We start from the raw sequence: 19252 nt of genomic DNA, 5'->3' as shown, positions 1-19252 counted from the left end.
CTCAAAAAATGAGAATTGGGCCACCAAAATTCTTTAAAAGCCAACACTTGGTGGCCTGCTTGGGCTACCAAAGTTTTGACAAATGTTTTCTATTGTATCAGGCCACTAAATTTGCTTTGCGGGCCACCAAAATGATGAAATTGATGATTTTGGTGGGCCAATTGGGCCACCAAGAAAAAATGTTAGTGTGGAGCCTTGTCTACACACTAATCGAATGACCAAATTCAACCTGGGTTTAAAGATAAATTCCAGTTTTGGTAACGATCTCAAAATGACTTTTTACAGAATCTAATATAATGACCACCCAAGTGTCTGTTTGCATGAATAAAAAATATGTGCCAAAGAATTCTGGGAGAAATTGTGTAATTGCTGAGAAATAAGCAAAATAAGCTCGGATTCGGTCACTTCCGTCGGGTCTTTATTCCAGCAATAATAATACACTGTCCCACGTGTGCCTATCTGTGTTGGTGATCTTAAGTGTGAACGTTTTTCAGCGTAGATTTCAAGATTCCACAAAGTTCAGTTTATGTAACTGTACCAGATCTAGATCCTCGATGATTTTCTGACAATTAAGCCTGGTTTTACAGACTTTCTCATGAAATCAGCGTTTACTGCAACTACTGGAATTTCACTTTAACATTATACCCTACCCTAAAGTTTGCTAAACCTAACATGAAACCCTATTGCACTCCTAACCCTACATCTTAGAGGAAACAAAGCCCAGAGCAATTGTCGCCGGAGCAAATGTTGCAGCCCCATTTCTATACCCGTTGGAGCGTTGTGGCCCAGTGGATTAGTCTTCGGACTTTGAAACAGAGGGTCGTGGGTTCGAATCCCAGCCATGGCGTAATTTCCTTCAGCAAGAAACTGATCCACAATGTTCTGCACTCGACACAGATGAGGTAAATGGGTACCGGTAGGATGGTAATTCCTTAAGAAGCTGTGTGCGCTATGAATGCCTAGCTTAGCCGGGTAATATAGGAGCGCCTTGAGCACCCAACAAGGTGGATATGTGCGCAATATAAATATCCTATATTATTATTACCGTAATATCTTATTATTGTCTCGTACAGATGCAAGGTTTTTAAGCCCTGGGGAATCTTTTAACTTTACTTCGCCCAACTATCCAAATGAATTTGGAGCCAATGTGTACTATCTTTTCACCTTCGAGACAAGTCAAAGCTATCAAATTCAGGTAAGGTTTCAAGTTATTATAGGGATCCATTGGCTCAAATTTAAAAAAAAGGGGCTAAAATCCCCTCTGGATGTGGGGGGGGGAGACCGTTCATCAACATTTGCCATCTGAAAACCTGTCAGATTTTTAAAGGGGAAGTTCACCCTGACAAAAAGTTTATTGTAAAAATAGCAGAAAAATAATAAAAAATATTGCCGAAGGTTTGAGAAAAATTCATCAAATAATTAAAAAGTTATTAGAATTTCAATTATTTGATTTGTGACGTCATATGCGAGCAGCATTCCTACATAGCGAATGGTAAAAAAATCAATGAAATGTCATTTTCTCAGAAAAGTGAAAATGGTTCTCACTGTAACTTTTGTATATCAATAGACAAATCATTTCACACCCGATCATGAAAAGAAAACAAAATTAAGTCATCAGGAACCATACAAAATTTGAATTTCATACATTTTATATTACATAACACATGGGGCAGCTGCTCGTTTATGACGTCACAAATCCAAAATTTTGAACTCTAATAACTTTCTTACTCTTTAAAGGATTTTCCTCAAACCTTCACCAATAATTTTTTCTGCTATTTTTACAACAAAGTTTTCTTCAGGGTGAACTTCCCCTTTAAGTTATGATATTGGCTGCCAATATGTCCTTGATTTTCATTGGCTAATTGATGTGCAGTGTATTTAATATTGTGTATATTGAGAAAAATTGAGAAAAAAAATCAGAAAAAGAATTGAAAAAATATTGCACCCATGATAAAAAAAAAATTGTGCAAACAATTTCAAGATACTGCTAGGGACATTATTTTAATTTATAGAATAATGGCCTATGGCATAATGTATATGGAATGAATCAGAATGGTGATTCCATTCATTTTTACCCTCTTACTTTTTGAACAACTATATTTTGATTTTCTGATATATTTATCAGAGACACAGGCAGCATTGACAAACTTATAGCTTAGAATTCTAAATCTAAATCAATATGGTTTAATCAATTTATTTGAATTCTGAATGCAGATTGATGTCTATCAATTTTCCACTGCCGTCGGAGGGTTCACAACTATTGGTGATGGGCTCGATCCGACCAATCGCAACTCTGCTCTTGCCAATCTGAACCACTTTACCCAAGTCCCAACCGCCTCACCAATAAGAATTACGTCGACTTCGTATACACTCTGGCTGGAGATTCACGGAGGCCCGTATGGATTTGATGTGTTGTATGCATCGGCAACCTCGATACCACTTAGTAAGTGATTGTTTTAAAGGGATGGTCCGGGCTGAAAATATTTATATCAATCAAAATGGATTAAAATTCCCAGAGCAAAATGCTGAAAGTTTCATCAAAACTGCATAACAAATAACAAAGTTATTGGATTTTAAAGTTTATCAATATTTTGTGAAAACAGTCATATGCACATCGTCATGAATATTCATTAGGTGGGCTGATGATGTCACATCCCCACTTTCCATTTTTCTTGTTTTTACATGAAATCATAAATGGTTCATTATTTCATACATGTGTAAATGATGTGTCAAAACTATGATTGAAAAAGTTACGGCAATGAATAATAATGCACTTAATCAGTTGTTTTATTTCTTGATAGAAACATTTTGAATAAACCTAATTTCATATAATAAAATACAAATTAACAAGTGGGGATATGACATCATCAGCCTCATGAATATTCATGATGACATGCCTAGAACTGTTTCACTGGAATAATGCAAATTAAAATTCAATAACTCATCTCCAGCCTGGACCATCCCTTTAAAGATCTGATAAAATTCAGTCGACTCATTCATTCAAACACCAATATGGATGTATCAGTATGACAACCATGCTCTCCATAAATATTATTTGATCAGGTCAGGCATAAGCATTGTGCTTCACACACACGGTTACAATTCATAATTCTGAAGGTTCTTAATTCCAAAACACGTAAATTGTCTATACCTCGATGTTCGTCAACCCGAAAACGTAAAAGGGTTCGTTAATCCGAACATTTGTAGCATTATTCCGAAGGTTCGATAATTTGAAAACGAAATAAGGTTTGATGTTCCGAAGGTTCGTTGATCCGAAAACGAAATAAGGTTTGTTGTTCCAAAGGTTCGTTAATCCGAAAACGAAATAAGGTTGGTTAATCATTTCGTTTTCAGACTACCAAACCTTCGGAATTACGAACCTCATTTCGTTTTTGGATTAACGAACTTTCGGAAAGACAAATCGCTTCGTTTTCGGAGTAACGAACCTTCGTAATAACGAAACCTCGGAATTACAAATGTATGCGCACCCACAACTATACCCTGGACTTGACATTTAATAGTGATTTGAAAGAAACAGAAAGTTCTGTGTGTGCTACTCTCTTGTGGAGACTCACATGTCGACCAAAGTTCCAATCAGGATCTTAGCATGAAGACTACATTCACTATACATACATGGTATAGCAATTATGATTTTGTACAGCCCCATTCTGATAAATTTAGAAGTAGAAAAAAAATAAGTTGATACTAATAATGCAAAGTATTGCATATATTGAATTATTTTAATCATTCATTTTAAAACAAAAGAGCTATATGCCAATCGAATTCTATCCTCTGGTGTGTTAAAGGAGAATACCGGTAAATCACTTTGGGCATGTTAGCTTGTATGAGAACAGTCAGAGAAATCAAAGAAAAAGATCAATGAATTTTTGCGAACAAAAAATTGGACAAACAATAAGAAAGTTACAGGTATTTCAAAGTAGATATCACTGTTGCTATGAAGATCCTCCCATTGGCAATGTGACCATAATATGTGTGATGTCACACATGCATGAACTGGAAAAGGCCCTCCTTTGTATGCTGAAAATATACCCCGATCATCTACTTTGCTAAAAGGTTTTTTTTTAATTTATTTTATGAAACATCTTTTCTCCCATGGAAAGATTACCCCCGGCAACTACTCCCGAAAGATATATACCCCGGCCCCGGAATAACTATATGACAATGTTATTCCGGGCCCCAGAATAATATTACATTTTTCTCTATATTTTTTTGCTATCTAAATCTCGTTTCCCTTCCCCTTTAGGTACCGTTATTCCTACTATCATACCTGGGGTATCCATTGGTAAGTATCACTAGATGATATTAATTAGCCATATTAGATAAATGTCTTAATAATTTAGATTCTAGAAAATACAAATTTTGAATTTGATTGAAGTAATATAATTATGTTTTCTATTTTTATATAAAATAATCTGCATTTGTTGTGTCACCACACGGGATTTATTTATCATCTTTGGTGTGGGTGTATTTTGTTGCTGGAAATGAGCACTTAAAAATCTTAATATCGTGCATGGATATTTTTCATTATCATCATATGTTTTTGAATTATAAGAAACTCTTTTAGTCAAAGCGTAACAAAACTGCACATCAAATAGCATTACGAGTCCTGGAGTTAATTAAATACAGTGGCCACATGCATAGTCCTTTTCATGGGTATGAGCTTTAGAATAGTGTGTACATCATTTAGAGAAACTTCTACAATCTTCTCATGGCAACTGTAAGTAGAAAATGAACAAAGTAGATCAATACCAATAAACTCCACTGGATCTTTCTCTATCCTCATAATATAGAAAGATACAAACAAGATTTCACTAAGAGCATCATTTAATATTATCACTAAATTTTTAAAATTACATGTTTGCCAATGTTCGTCATCACAGTTCTGCTATTTATTATAAACACAAGAAATAGATATTTAGTTGTGTGTTTGTAGTCAAATATATATATATATATATAATAAAAACATTGACTGTTAATTGTGGGGCATTTTTTTAAGGATGTTTTATTGTGTTCTCTCAAATCAAAATACACAATCACATTCTATAAGCAATTCGTACAAACTGTTTGAAACATAATAATAAATTATACAATAAATCCATTACAAATATAACTATACAAATTATACATCAAACTTCAAAAATACTAGAAATTAATACTAATGCGTTTCAGCAATTACAAAACGAAATATTAACAAGATATATAACATGGTAAGAGAGAGAAAAAAAGATAAAAAGTGTTGTTGGTTAATTCTTTCGATGTTGGATGCTAGAGGAAGATTCACAGTTCAACGAATTATCCCGAGATTTCTTATTCACTTGACAGAAAAAAACAAATGTGGCAAAGTTAAAACGGTATTCCGTATCATGATTAAAGACTCTTAAAAATGTTTGGCAGCATACTGTCCACAAAACAATTGGTTTTAAGCTTTATCCACTTCTGGATAATTTCTAACCAATCGTGTGTGCTTTGGATGAAAACAACACAGTATTGGTTGAAAACTACCCAGAGTTGGATAATATTTTTAACCAGTTGTTGTGTGTACAATATGTTCCACTGTAACTAATAATTTATTATCATCTGCATACCAAACCTAGGTGATGTGAATATCGAAATGACAGCCACCCTGAATGGAGTTGATTTTATGCCAGAGTTTAATGACCCTTCATCTACTGAATACATGGAGTTTGTGACCAAGGCAGAAGCCGAGGTAATATATCCGGACCCCCCCCCAAAAAAAACCACCTGTTGGTTTCATAAAGCTTTCGTAAATTACGTACTATTTGGCGCAAGACTGGAAATAACATTGTTAAACGCTTTATAAACATTGTGTATTTAGAGTGTGTTCGCAGTGTTTTCCATAGTGTGTTCATAAAGTGTTCACAGTGAGTTAAAAAGTGCGTTCACAATGTGTTCAGAGCCTCAAAGTATCACATGTTGCATCCACATTATTTTCTCACGTGTTCGGTGTGTTCACATTGTCACAGTGTGTGTTAAAGGTATATTCACAGTGTGTTCAAAGTGCGTTTATGGGATGTTCACAGTGTGTTCACAGTATGTTCACAGTGTGTTCACAGTATGTTCACAGTGTGTTCACAGTGTGTTCACAGTATGTTCACAGTATGTTCACAGTGTGTTCACAGTGTGTTCACAGTGTGTTCACAGTATGTTCACAGTGTGTTCACAGTATGTTCACAGTGTGTTCACAGTGTGTTCACAGTGTGTTCACAGTATGTTCACAGTATGTTCACAGTTTGTTCACAGTGTGTTCACAGTATGTTCACAGTATGTTCACAGTGTGTTCACAGTGTGTCACAGTGTGTTCACAGTGTGTTCACAGTATGTTCACAGTGCGTTCACAGTGTGTTCACAGTGTGTTCACAGTGTGTTCACAGTGTGTTCACAGTGTGTTCACAGTATGTTCACAGTGTGTTCACAGTGTGTTCACAGTATGTTCACAGTATGTTCACAGTGTGTTCACAGTGTGTTCACAGTATGTTCACAGTGTGTTCACAGTATGTTCACAGTGTGTTCAGTGTGTTCACAGTATGTTCACAGTATGTTCACAGTGCGTTCACAGTGTGTTCACAGGGTGTTCACAGTATGTTCACAGTGTGTTCACAGTATGTTCACAGTGTGTTCACAGTGTGTTCACAGTGCGTTCACAGTGTGTTCACAGTATGTTCACAGTGTGTTCACAGTGTGTTCACAGTATGTTCACAGTGTGTCCACACAGTGTGATCACATAATGGAACATGTCAAGGTCTGATTCGTACTGTTACAGTACCTTAATTTACATACTGGGATCGCACTCCGAGTCTCTGAGACATACTGTGGAACATTGTTATCTTTCCAGCAGGCATTCTGGCTGTGCTAAAATGATATACTCCAAATGCATCTTGTTGTAAAATGTGGACTGAGCTTAATCGTACAACCCTAATTAAATCTAGACAAATCAGTTTATGTTAACTCTCTCCGAACGTGTTATTTCATCTTCATCCGAGTCACGTGACACAGAGGTTAGCGATTAATCGTACGCTTGATTTTCACGATTCATTGTACATTGTAGTCAATGCAATCAATCATTTAAAAAATGTTCTATGATCATTGCTAAGCTTTGTGTTACGGACTCCTGGTGGGATTGAAAATGATAGAGAATCTAATTTACCAACCGAAAACATGTTCCATTCGTGGCAGATCAAGAAGATGATCATAATAAACCTTAATTCTTTCTTTGAAATTGTTGCTTGATTTTCTGGTTTCATTATTATAGAATATTATTGACAGTGCATATCATTCACTTGATTTACTCTTTCTGTCAAAATGATTTTCCTTTTTTAATCACACATTTGTGTCCCCTTTTTCAGATTATGAACGGGCTACAGAATCACCAGATCGGAGGTTACGTAATGAGTGCAAATGTGACCAGCTTGAGGTATTTCTCTCTTGCATTTAAATGACATATACTAACACCCCTTTAAAAGTATATATATCATCATAAAACTTCTGCAATAACATATTTGATTGTATACGCGTAGAGGACAGTTTATCCGATATTATCTCAGGTCCTTCTGAGGGGACCTTAGGCCGTCGGTCCTCTGGTTGCTTGCTTACAAGCATTCATGCTTTCTTAGCAATCAGGTAAAAAATCACCACCAATCAATATGGGACTATTTGTCCTATATCATATTCCTGAGTCCGATATTAAAGGGGAATCCAACCCAAATAAAAACTTGCTTTTATAAGAAAAAGAAAAATCAGACAAGTCGATAGGTGAAAGTTTGATCAATATTGGACAAACAACAAAAAAGTTATGAATTTTTAAATGTTGTAAATATTGGTAATCACTATACCCATGGAGACTTCAAATTGGCCGCATATGGGATGTCATAGTGACGTAAGGCAAGGACTACTCTTCCATGTACTCCAATACATGTTATGGCTAAAATGTCATTTTCCCAAAAAGTTTTATTTTGAATTGTATTTTTCGTTCATGAGGACATAAAACAATATACTGCCTGGATTATATTTAGATTACTGCCCCGGGGGAATCGGTACTTAGGAGAAAACCACAAATCCCTGATAATAAAGTACATGGCCTATGGGAAAGTTGTCCTTGCCCCTTGTCATAATTTACTTACCCAGTTGCCAATTTGAAATCTACATTCTATTAGTGATCTCAATTTTAAAGCAGCTATAACTTTCTTATTGCTTGTCCGATTTCTTTCAAACTTTCGCCATTCTATTTAATTTATTTTTCGCCTTCCCAACACAACATTTTATGGCCAAGGCTGGATTCCCCTTTAACCACCGATGCTTGTAAAAGGCTTTAAGCTTTGATAACATAGTGTGGCCCGTGCTTTCTACTATTATGTGTCTGCTTGTGCGACTCTCGTAAACATGAAAGGAGTTTTGGAGTTCGATCCTGCACTCCTTTTAAAGGTCAAGTCTACTCCAGAAAAATGTTGATTTAAATCAATAGAGAAAAGTCAAACAAGAATAACGTTGAAAAGTTCATCAAAATCGGATGTAAAATGAGAAAGTTATGACATTTAGAATTTCGCTTATTTTTCACAAAACAATTATATGAACGATTGTAATTACCCATGTTCATGGAGGAAGAAAACTTATTTCACCGTCCAATGAGGAGAAAATTAACTTCATTAAATGGAATACAAAAGAAATAGTGAGTGAGTGGCGTCATCAGTCTTCTCATTTGCATAATGACCAGGTTGTGCATATAGCTGTTTTGTGAAATTTAGGAAAATTAAAAAATGTCATAACTTTCCTATTTTACATCGGATTTTGATGGAATTTTCAATGTTATGCGTCTTGGATTTTTCTCTATCTATTCAAATCAACTTTTTGTTTGGGTGGACTTGTCCTTTAAATGATTTTAGGGAGCACGAGGTAGGGGTTTAAACCCCTAGTACCCCCAAGATCCGCTACTGTGTGCTATTGCCACACCGATAAAACCTCCAAACCGACTGATGGTGTGTCATGCAACGGTAAAAAATACGTCTTTGTCTGCAGGGAAGCATTTCATCAACGTCTATCCGTCCAGCAGTTTGTCAGATCTGACTTTCTTTGATTCTGATTGGCCAAGAAGCACCGTTGCTATAGAAACTGCCGGAAAAAAGTCCGGCAATTCCTTTCATGAAGTGCTCCCTAGGGGAGCGTTTCATGAAAGGACTTAACAGACGTTTTGGCATCCGATAAGTTCAGTTTTATCCGACACTTACCATAGTAACACTGTACCTGAGCCAATCAAATTCAAGGAAAAAGTTGTCAGATCAAACAACTTTTCGGACGAAAATGTTGATGAAACTCTCCCCAGGAGTCGGATTTGTTGGTGTGACTGCGGTATATGATTTATCATGATCAAGACAGCAATAACTGGTGTTAACCGGTGTACATAGAGGACCACACCAGTTATTTTACACTGGTGTTAAATTGGTAGTGTGAGTTTTACACCTATGGGTGTTATTACAACACCTTTTGTTGTTACATTCACACTCTTTGGTGTTATGTTTAATCTCTAGGGTGTAATGTTAACACCTCAGGGTGTGGTCATCTATTAACACTTATTGGTGTCAGTTTTAACAGCGCAGTTTTTACAGTGAATGTTTTTCTACTCCCTAGTCCCGGAAGCGTGGTCATGGGTGTAGCGGTCGGTGTATCGGGTGAGGTCGGGATGACACTGTCCCAGGAAGCTACCAACACCACATCAGCCTTCGACGTTCAGCTAGCAGTAGCGAATCTGGTATCTACCTCCATCAACGATGCTGTTACGACTACTCTTTCAAATAACACTCTACTTGGATCGTCAAATGTTGAGGTTGAAATCTTACAAGGTATAAAATCAATCGTTTTGCGATATCATTAAGGCTGTTTTCTTCAATACCAAATATGATAGGCCTGGAGAGATAAACTGGTATAAATCAGGGATTTTAAGAAGTATCACAGACCTTTGAAGTTAGAGGTAATCCATGGGTATTAAAATGATGTTTCTATAATTAATTAAAGAAATTTGACTGTGATATTCAAATTAAAAAATGTCAAATTATGTCATCACAAAAAATTTTAGAGAACCAGTCAGGGCTGGCTATAATCACCATTCTTATTCCGGGGGATGTGCCAATTGAGACACTGCTTGAAGACCGAGGTTTGTGTCATCTTAGTAGACGTACATAATAAGATCAAGCATCTTGCAACAGCTTCACCCTCCTTTTCCAACTGGTGGACATGACGAAATAATTTTGAAGAAATTAATGGATAAACATGAGAATAAAAGAAATATTTTGCTCTTTACACAGTACTTGTTCCAGTTACGGACGGTGGCACAGACCTCCCAAGTGAAGTAACACCAGGTGCGTATGGTATCTTAGAAATTGTATTAAAGAATGATCGAACTGGCATCTTTTCTATCGAGGTTAATTCTTGTGCCGTTCCGTTCACTCATTCTCTTTGAGTGAAATATTTGATTTACTCCTTCTTTTATTCACATATTGTATAGTGTTGGATGTATAAGTAATACTAGTGCAATAGTTTGAAGACGTATGTAATTCCTAATAAGCTTACTCCGCTTGCCGATAAATGTTTGATCTTCATATTGTTGATTCTATTGTTATGTTATATACGATTTTCGTTATTGCTTTCCTGTTTTCGTCGTCATCATCGTCATCATCATAACCACCTTCATTATTACAGTCATCATCATCCTCATGCACCATCATCATCATCGCCATCATAGTTGTCGTCGTATCGTCATCATCGTCACAAATATTATCACCACCAGCAGTACCACCACATCATCATCGATCATCATCTTCATCATCCTCGTCATCATCATCATCATCCCTCCATTATCACCGTCATCATCACCACCATCATCATCATTACCACCATTATCATCTTGATCATCATCATCACCACCACCACTATCACCACCACCATCATCATCACAGTCGTCACCATCATCATTATATTTATCATCATCATCATCACCACCACTATCATCATCATCACCACCATCATCATCACCATCATTATCATCATCATCACCACCATCATCATTATTTTCGTCATCATCTTCATCATCATCGTCACAAATATTATCATCATCACCACCATTATCACCATCACCACTACCATCGCAAGACAGTATCACATTCATTATTAATAATCTCGATCACCATCATTATTCTCGTTGTACATTTTACTCTCCCTGTATTCTTGTCATCAGGTGGGTCTTGCGTTGACGGCTTTTTCCGCTGCTCTGACGGTCAATGCATCCGTGAATCGTTACGATGTGATTACCGGGATGATTGTTTTACAGGGGAGGATGAGCAACTGTGTGGTGAGTGACTCTTATCCATCAAGATATAAAATGTGAATATTGTATAGATAGATAAATAAATGGATGGATAGATAAATGGATAGATAGATAGATAGATGGATAGATGGATGGATGGATGGATGGATGGATGGATAGATAGATAGATAGATAGAAAGATAGAAAGATAGATAGATAGATATAGAGAGATAGAGAGAGAGATGGATAAATGTATTGACAGAAAGAGAGATACAGACAGACAGATAGATAGGTAGATAGATAGATCGGAGAGAAGTTGATAAATATATTGACAGACAGACAGACAGATAGATAGATACATACATACATACATACATACATACACCCATGAATACACACATACATAGATGGGTAGATACATTCATACATACATATGGATAGAAAGATAGGTAGATAGATAGATAGCTAGAAAGATAGAGAGAGAGAGGAGAGAGAGATCAATAAATATATTGACAGACAGAGAGAGGGAGAGAGAGAGACAAACAGACAGATGAATAGATAGATAGATAGTTAGATAGATAGAAAGATAGAGAGAGACAGAAGGAGAGAGAGATGAATAAATATATTGACAGAGAGAGAGAGAGAGAGAGATAGATAGATAGATAGATAGATAGATAGATAGAAGGGATACAATATGTCACGCCCCATGTCCATACGAAGATCTATCTACATCATTTTTGTAATTCTTCATAATCATATCTCATAAAAAAACTCAGTATCATGTATTATGAATTTTGTATTTCATTTCAAATATTTTTTTGTGTGTGTTCAGGAGAGTGCACCAGTGACCAATTTGAATGCGGAAACGGCAAATGCATACCGGAGTACTTTGTATGTGATTATTATCCTGAATGCCAAGATTTTGAAGATGAAATTGGATGCGGACAAGGGGAAATAGGTATGCATACTTTGTGATTTAAGTTTTAAAAAAAATGCGTTGTGCCAATCAGAATGTGTAGATTTTAGTAGCTTTTATGACAGTCTTTGGTGAAAATTAGAATTGTGTTAAGATTTATTGGACTCTAGTTTATACTCAAATTACTATAGCTATCTTATAAAATGAGTTTGATAAGTTTTTGTCATAAAAAAATCTTGTAAAATAGATAAACTCTGTTCAAGTTGACATGAAAATGTGTCAATTGCCATCTTTTGATCTGATACTTATTAAGGATGTTCCACAGTTATGTTTGTGCGCATTATGATCTGCGCATACTTTACACTCTGCGATCTGACGTCACAATGGATGAACGAACATGTGATTAATTAGCTGCGAGTATGAGCTGATTTTTCTCATCTTCTGCACTTTAACTGGAGATCCGATGTGTTATTTCATGAAGCTAAAAAGTGGAATTATTCCATGGATCATTCAAAATAAAATTCTCTACAATGTCAAAATACTTCACTCTGCAGTGCTGCCAAGCATCACGTATATTACCCTGAGTTTAAATAAATGGTAGAGTGGTTTTGATTTTTTCTTCACATAGAAACAAAGCATTCGGCGCATTTTTTGTGTTTAAAAAAGCACATTTGCTCTGATAAAAATGCTGAAAGTTTAAAAACAAGCACATGAACCCCTATTTTTTAATGTTTGTACCTCTTAGGTATACCTTCTTCTTCTACGACTCTTCAACTTTTGGTGAAAATGACATGGATTTTGAATGAAGTGCAGCATTTATTGTACTTTTGTAGTTTGTTACTGAAATATCACATTTTTTAGATTGGGATTTTGTTATCTTTTACGCCATTTTTAAGAACTGACGGTGCAGTTAAACTTAAATTTACAAACAAATAGCACTATAAATAGATTATCCATTCTAACAATACAATCATTAACTCTCTTGCGAAATTTGATGACTTTTTCATGTAATCTGACTGAGTAATAGTAGTCAGGGGCCTTAGCAAAATTTTGGGGACAGGATTTACAAAAGCGCCATTTTTTGCATGTGGGTCCCTGGTATCAAAAGCATTAATTGTAGATAGGGTGCCCGAAATCGGTGAAGGCATCCCTATTTTAAAATGCTAATTTATGCAAATTTTATGCAAAAAACTCATAATTCACCATATCTCAATAAAAATAATTTTCAAATGCCCAATTTTTGTGTATTTGGGTCTTCTTTTGCTAAACATTCAACTGCAGGTCGATTTTTATAAAATTGGTGAGTATGAATCAATTTTTAAGGTTAATTTATGCAAATTATATGCAAATCACATGTAAAAACACATGTATTATCATATATCGACATAAAGAATTGTCAAAATCACAATTTTTTTTCTCCACATGTGTCACTGGTACCAAAAGCATTAGTTCTTGATAGGATGCCTCGATATCAATGACTGGAATCCTTTTTCATAGGGCTAATTTATGCAAAATTATGCAAAAATCACACTATTCACCGTAAATTACTGTATATGTATAGTACAGACCGAAACTTTTCTATAGAAGCCTATTTCTTTTCTTTTTTTACGGGGGGGGGGGGGGGGTATTTGGAATTTATTTTGACGGGGCATAAAATCTAGATTGATTTCTGTACAGTTCCTGAATAAGAATCAACTTTCAATTTTAATTAATGCAAATTTATGCAAAATTTATGCAAATATGTGTAAAACTCATCAACTATCCTATTTTGAGGTTTTAAACCGAGGGACAAGCACAACACTATGCATAGGAGACACTGTTACACAATTCATTCATTATGATGACTTTCCATGCGACCAGAGGAGAGCATCATGTTTAAAATGCAAATTTATGCAAATTATAAATCCTGTGCATACCTGTGCATACCCCTTTCACAATTAAAAAAAAAACCCCAAATCATATGAAAAAGATAAACAGTAATTCATCTTTCTTTTCAAAGCAATTAAAAAAACTCATAATTCACCATATCTCACTAAAAATAATTTTTAAATGCCCAAAAGAGTTTGGCCCCTTTTCCACTGTTAATACCCACTGGAATGGGACTAATTTATGAATTTATGAATGAATTGTGTAACAGTGTCTCCTATGCATAGTGTTGTGCTTGTCCCTCGGTTTAAAACCTCAAAATAGGATGGTCGATGAGTTTTACATATATTTGCATAAATTTGCAAAAAAATTAGGTCAGATTTCTTTCCCAAGTAGAGTTTTCCCCTGTCAGAAAGAGGAGGGTATATGGATGGTTCTCATGGCAGAAAAAGCTGTCCAAGTCTGTCCCTCTGACAACTATATGTACATTTGTGTTTTTAGAACAGGGACATATCAGATTTGAGCAAAGAGACCTGATCCTTCTTCTTTTTCTGTCGTCCCTTGATTGAAGGTGACCTGAATAATTTCAGTGATTTTTCTTTATTGGCTTATGAATTGATCTCTATCTCTAAAACAATTTTAGGCTGAATCAGAGTTGAATCTGTCTGGAATAGGTCCCAAATTATAGCTATCGACTTCCGAAAATAATTGTCCAAATGCCTCCCCAAAATTATTTCAACCGAATTCCATCCGAATTCATCACAAATGTGGCTCGAAAAAATGTTTCTTGGCCACATTCCGGAGTATTTTGGAGGATATTCGGCTGGTTTTAAAATTTTCAGAACAAGCAGAATCTCTCAAAGAATGTTTCCGTTGGGAAGGAGAACAGAATAGTCCCGGATCCTTCCGAATCGATTCCGGGAGCTCCCCGAATCCGAGAAGAATAAGTACCGAATCCAGGCCATTTTGGGCAGAATTGATCCGAATTTGTTCGGGAGAATTTGGATTTGGTGTAACACTTTGCTTAAAGCTAGGGTTAGAACGGAACCGAATCAGCTGCGAATCCATCCGTATACACGTATTCTGGTGGTTTCAGGAATATTCTGTTTGCCTTCGTAAATGCAAGAAAATTCGGGAACATTCGCTGAAAAATTCATTTTGAAATGTTCAAAATCAGCCGAATACCCTCCAGAATATTCCCGAATGTGACCACAAGAAATTCCATTCGGGCCACATTCGGGATGTATTCCGATGGAATTCGGTTGGATTTTTGGAGGCATTATGTGAAGATTAAGACCTATTCGTATCAGTAGTAGAGTAATTAAATGTCCGACTCTTGCCCCCCCCCCATATCATACGAATCATTACTCGAATACAAAGAATAATATAGACGAGTGAGACAAATTGGCCAGAAATTAGAAAAATGGCATCAAAAAGCTGACGAATATAGATCTTTTCGAAAGAATCTGGCACATTTTCGGGAAATTTTGTGGCTGTACTTTGCAAATTCTTGCATAATCGTTCGATTCGGGTCGTTATTCAGGTCGTCATTTGGCGATAATCGGAGGATTCGGGCTAAATTCGACTCGATTCTGGCCGCTCTGGCTCGATTTTTGCCACTGTTCTGGTTGGCATACGGCTTTATGCTTTATGTAATATATGATTAGTCAATGGAATACAGCTTCATACATGAATTATTGTTAATTTACATAATATAACACGTTTTTGCATGGAAGCGGGATTTTCAATACCATACAATTAAAGATTTTGAACTGAGTGATAGAGGTACTTCAAAAGTTTGGCCCCTTTTCCACTGTTAATACCCACTGGAGTGGGACAAATTTATACATATAAAATATTTGCTAATTTATATAAATTAGCATGTTTTGCTTGAAGACGGGATTTTCAATAGCACGTTTGATAGGGAAAATTAAATCTATGGATCTGACAGAGATTTTCTTTAAGTTTGGTTTGGTTTCTTTTTATTCCTTTTACTAATTTTCATTATTCATGCATAATTTAACTGCTAATTTACATAAATTAACATATTTTTGCATAAAGACACGATTTTCAATATCATGTTTGACAAGGAAATTTAAAGCTATTGACCTAAAAGAGACTTTCTTAAAGTTTGGTATCTCTTTATTTACTTTTATTAATTAATTCCTATTGGCATATGGCTTCATGCATAAATTACTGCTAATTTACATAAATTAGCATATTTTTGCATAAAGTTGCAATTTTCAACACCATGTTCTGTGGGGAAAAATTAAAGCTATTGACCTGATAGAGACTTTCCTAAAGTTTGGTATCTTTTTTATTAACTCTTATTTATTAATTCCCATTGGCATATGGCTTCATGCATAAATTACTGCTAATTTACATAAATTAGCATATTTTTGCATGAAGATGCAATTTTCAACACCATGTCCTGTGGGAAAAATTAAAGCTATTGACCTGATAAAGACTTTCCTAAAGTTTGGTATCTTTTTATTAACTTTTATCAATTAATTCCCATTGGCATATGGCTTCATGCATAAATTACTAATTTACATAAATTAGCATATTTTTGCATGAAGATGCAATTTTCAACACCATGTCATGTGGGAAAACTTAAAGCTATTGACCTGATAGAGACTTTCCTAAAGTTTGGTATCTTTTTTTAAAAAACTTTTATTAATTAATTCCTAATGGCATATGGCTTCATGCATAAATAATGCTAATTTGCATAAATTAGCATATTTTTGCATGAAGATGCAATTTTCAACACCATGTTCTGTGGGAAAAAATGAAGCTATTGACCTAATAGTGACATACGGAAAGTTTGGTGCTTTTGTAAACTCTGTCCCCAAAACTTCAAATTTAAGGCCTAAGGCCCCTGACTATAGAGGTTTAAACTCATTGTAGTTATCTTGGGCGGTCTAAAAATGCCAAATTATTTTGAATGCGCAATTCTTAAGAACATTAATTTGGGTGAACTTTGAAGCTCTATAGCAAAAAAATCAAGCACATGGACCTATGTTGATTTTTGCATATTTCGAATATTAAGGTTCTAAAGTATCTATGTGCAAAGTTTGGTGGAAATGATATGGATATCATTTTAACTGTGGAACGTCCTTAAGTGTCCCTTCGATAAAGTCACCATCTTGATCGAATTCGATTAGATTTTTTTAAAGCTACTGTCTTTTCAGGCTTAAAGAGTTATTGTCATTCAATGTCGAGGGAAAATAGCCAAGGCCAATATTAAATTTCTTTCCCTTATTTTCCTTTTGCCGACCCCCTCCCTGTCTGCACCTGTGTAACTTTATATGGGCCTATTCCCATCCCCGCCCCAAAAGTGGGGGCATCGATCGTCCCACCCAATAAACCATGCATCCCTATACCCTGGACCCCCGGGGCCCCCCACCCGCTCCCCGCGCGATTTGGGGATTTCCCCTGTTCTATTATGGTTCGAACACGGTGAAGCGCTATTTCCTGGCAAGATCTGGCCTTTGATCCATTTTTGTCTCACCTGCGAAGCAAAGTGAGACTATAGGCGCCGCTTTTCCGACGGCGACGGCGGCGGCGGCGTCAACATCAAATCTTAACCTGAGGTTAAGTTTTTGAAATGACATCATAACTTAGAAAGTATATGGACCTAGTTAATAAAACTTGGCCATAAGGTTAATCAAGTATCACTGAACATCCTATTAGAGTTTCATGTCACATGACCAAGGTCAAAGGTCATTTAGGGTCAATGAACTTAGACCATGTTGGAGGAATCAACATCGAAATCTTAACCTGAGGTTAAGTTTTTGGAATGTCATCATAACTTAGAAAATATATGGACCTAGTTCATGAAACTTGGACATAAGGTTAATCAAGTATCAATGAACATCCTGCATGAGTTTCACGTCACATGACCAAGGTCAAAGGTCATTTAGGGTCAATGAACTTTGGACGAATTGGGGATATCTGTTGAATTACCATCATAACTTTGAAAGTTTATGGATCTGATTCATGAAACTTGGACATAATAGTAATCAAGCATCACTGAACATTTTGTGCAAGTTTCAGGTCTCATGATTAAGGTCAAAGGTCATTTAGGGTCAATGAACTTTGGCCGAATTGGGGATATCTGTTGAATTCCCATCATAACTTTGAAAGTTTATGGATCTTATTCATGAAACTTGGACATAATAGTAATCAAGCATCACTGAACATTTTGTGCAAGTTTCAGGTCTCATGATTAAGGTCAAAGGTCATTTAGGGTCAATGAACTTTGGCCGAATCGGGTATCTGTTGAATTACCATCATAACTTTGAAAGTTTATTGGTCTAGTTCGTTAAACTTGGACATTAGAGTAACCAAGTATCACTAAACATCCTGTGCTTGTTTCAGGTCACATGTCCAAGGTCAAAGGTCAATGAACTTTAGCCGAATTGGGTGTATCTGTTGAATTACCATCATAACTTTGAAAGTTTATGGATCTGATTCATGAAACTTGTACATAAGAGTAATCAAGTATCACTGAACATCCTGTTTGAGTTTCAGGTCACATGATCAAGGTCAAAGGTCATGTAAGGTCAATGAACTTTGGCCATGTTGGGGTTTTTTGTTGAATAACCATCATATCTCTGTAAGTTTATTGGTCTAGTTCATAAAAAGAGGACATAAGAGTAACCATGTATCACTGAACATCTTGTGCGAGTTAGAGTAGTATGCAAAGTCAGCACTGCTACTATATTGAACTGCGTGATGCAGGTGAGACGGCCAGAGGCATTCCACTTGTTGTATACGTTAGTCGGACGTTAGTCTCATATTTTTGAGTCAGTAATCAGTGTGAATACTGCTCCGGTTCTGCCAGCTCGCGTTTACTGAGTTATTTCCTGCTTAAGACTTGCGAAAAAACTCAAAAAGATGTTGGTTGTTACTCATACTGTCACTGTTACCGGAACTGTTAATATTGTCTCGGCCCGGTCAGTCGTCTAAAGCCAAGGAGCCGTACATTGAACGAAAATAGCACAAACCTACGGAGTACGGTACTGTGATCCACCGGGTGTGCTGCGGCGGCGTTGTTGTGGTGTGTGTCGAGTTCTACCAGCTGCACCTGCCTGGTCTTTGCCGGTCCAGTACAGGTTGTGTTGAAGATTATGAGT

The 19252-nt window shown here is 36.1% G+C and overlaps 1 protein-coding gene across 1 annotated transcript in view; it reads left to right on the top strand.

Annotated features, from left to right (window-relative positions):
* The window catches only part of LOC121420066, a 178447-nt gene that overhangs the window by 49765 nt on the left and 109430 nt on the right, over window positions 1-19252 (top strand). Inside the window, exons 15-23 of the mRNA XM_041614594.1 lie at window positions 1074-1195; window positions 2215-2443; window positions 4265-4303; window positions 5616-5728; window positions 7386-7453; window positions 9661-9872; window positions 10335-10388; window positions 11264-11377; window positions 12165-12290. Coding sequence (XP_041470528.1) covers window positions 1074-1195; window positions 2215-2443; window positions 4265-4303; window positions 5616-5728; window positions 7386-7453; window positions 9661-9872; window positions 10335-10388; window positions 11264-11377; window positions 12165-12290 — 1077 coding nt within the window. The remainder of the gene's footprint in view (window positions 1-1073; window positions 1196-2214; window positions 2444-4264; window positions 4304-5615; window positions 5729-7385; window positions 7454-9660; window positions 9873-10334; window positions 10389-11263; window positions 11378-12164; window positions 12291-19252) is intronic.

The sequence above is a fragment of the Lytechinus variegatus genome, chromosome 8 (genome assembly GCF_018143015.1).
Source record: "Lytechinus variegatus isolate NC3 chromosome 8, Lvar_3.0, whole genome shotgun sequence".
Lineage (NCBI taxonomy): Eukaryota > Metazoa > Echinodermata > Echinoidea > Temnopleuroida > Toxopneustidae > Lytechinus > Lytechinus variegatus.
The sequence above is the reverse complement of the archived record's forward strand: the minus strand, read 5'-3'. Positions and strand labels throughout refer to the sequence as shown.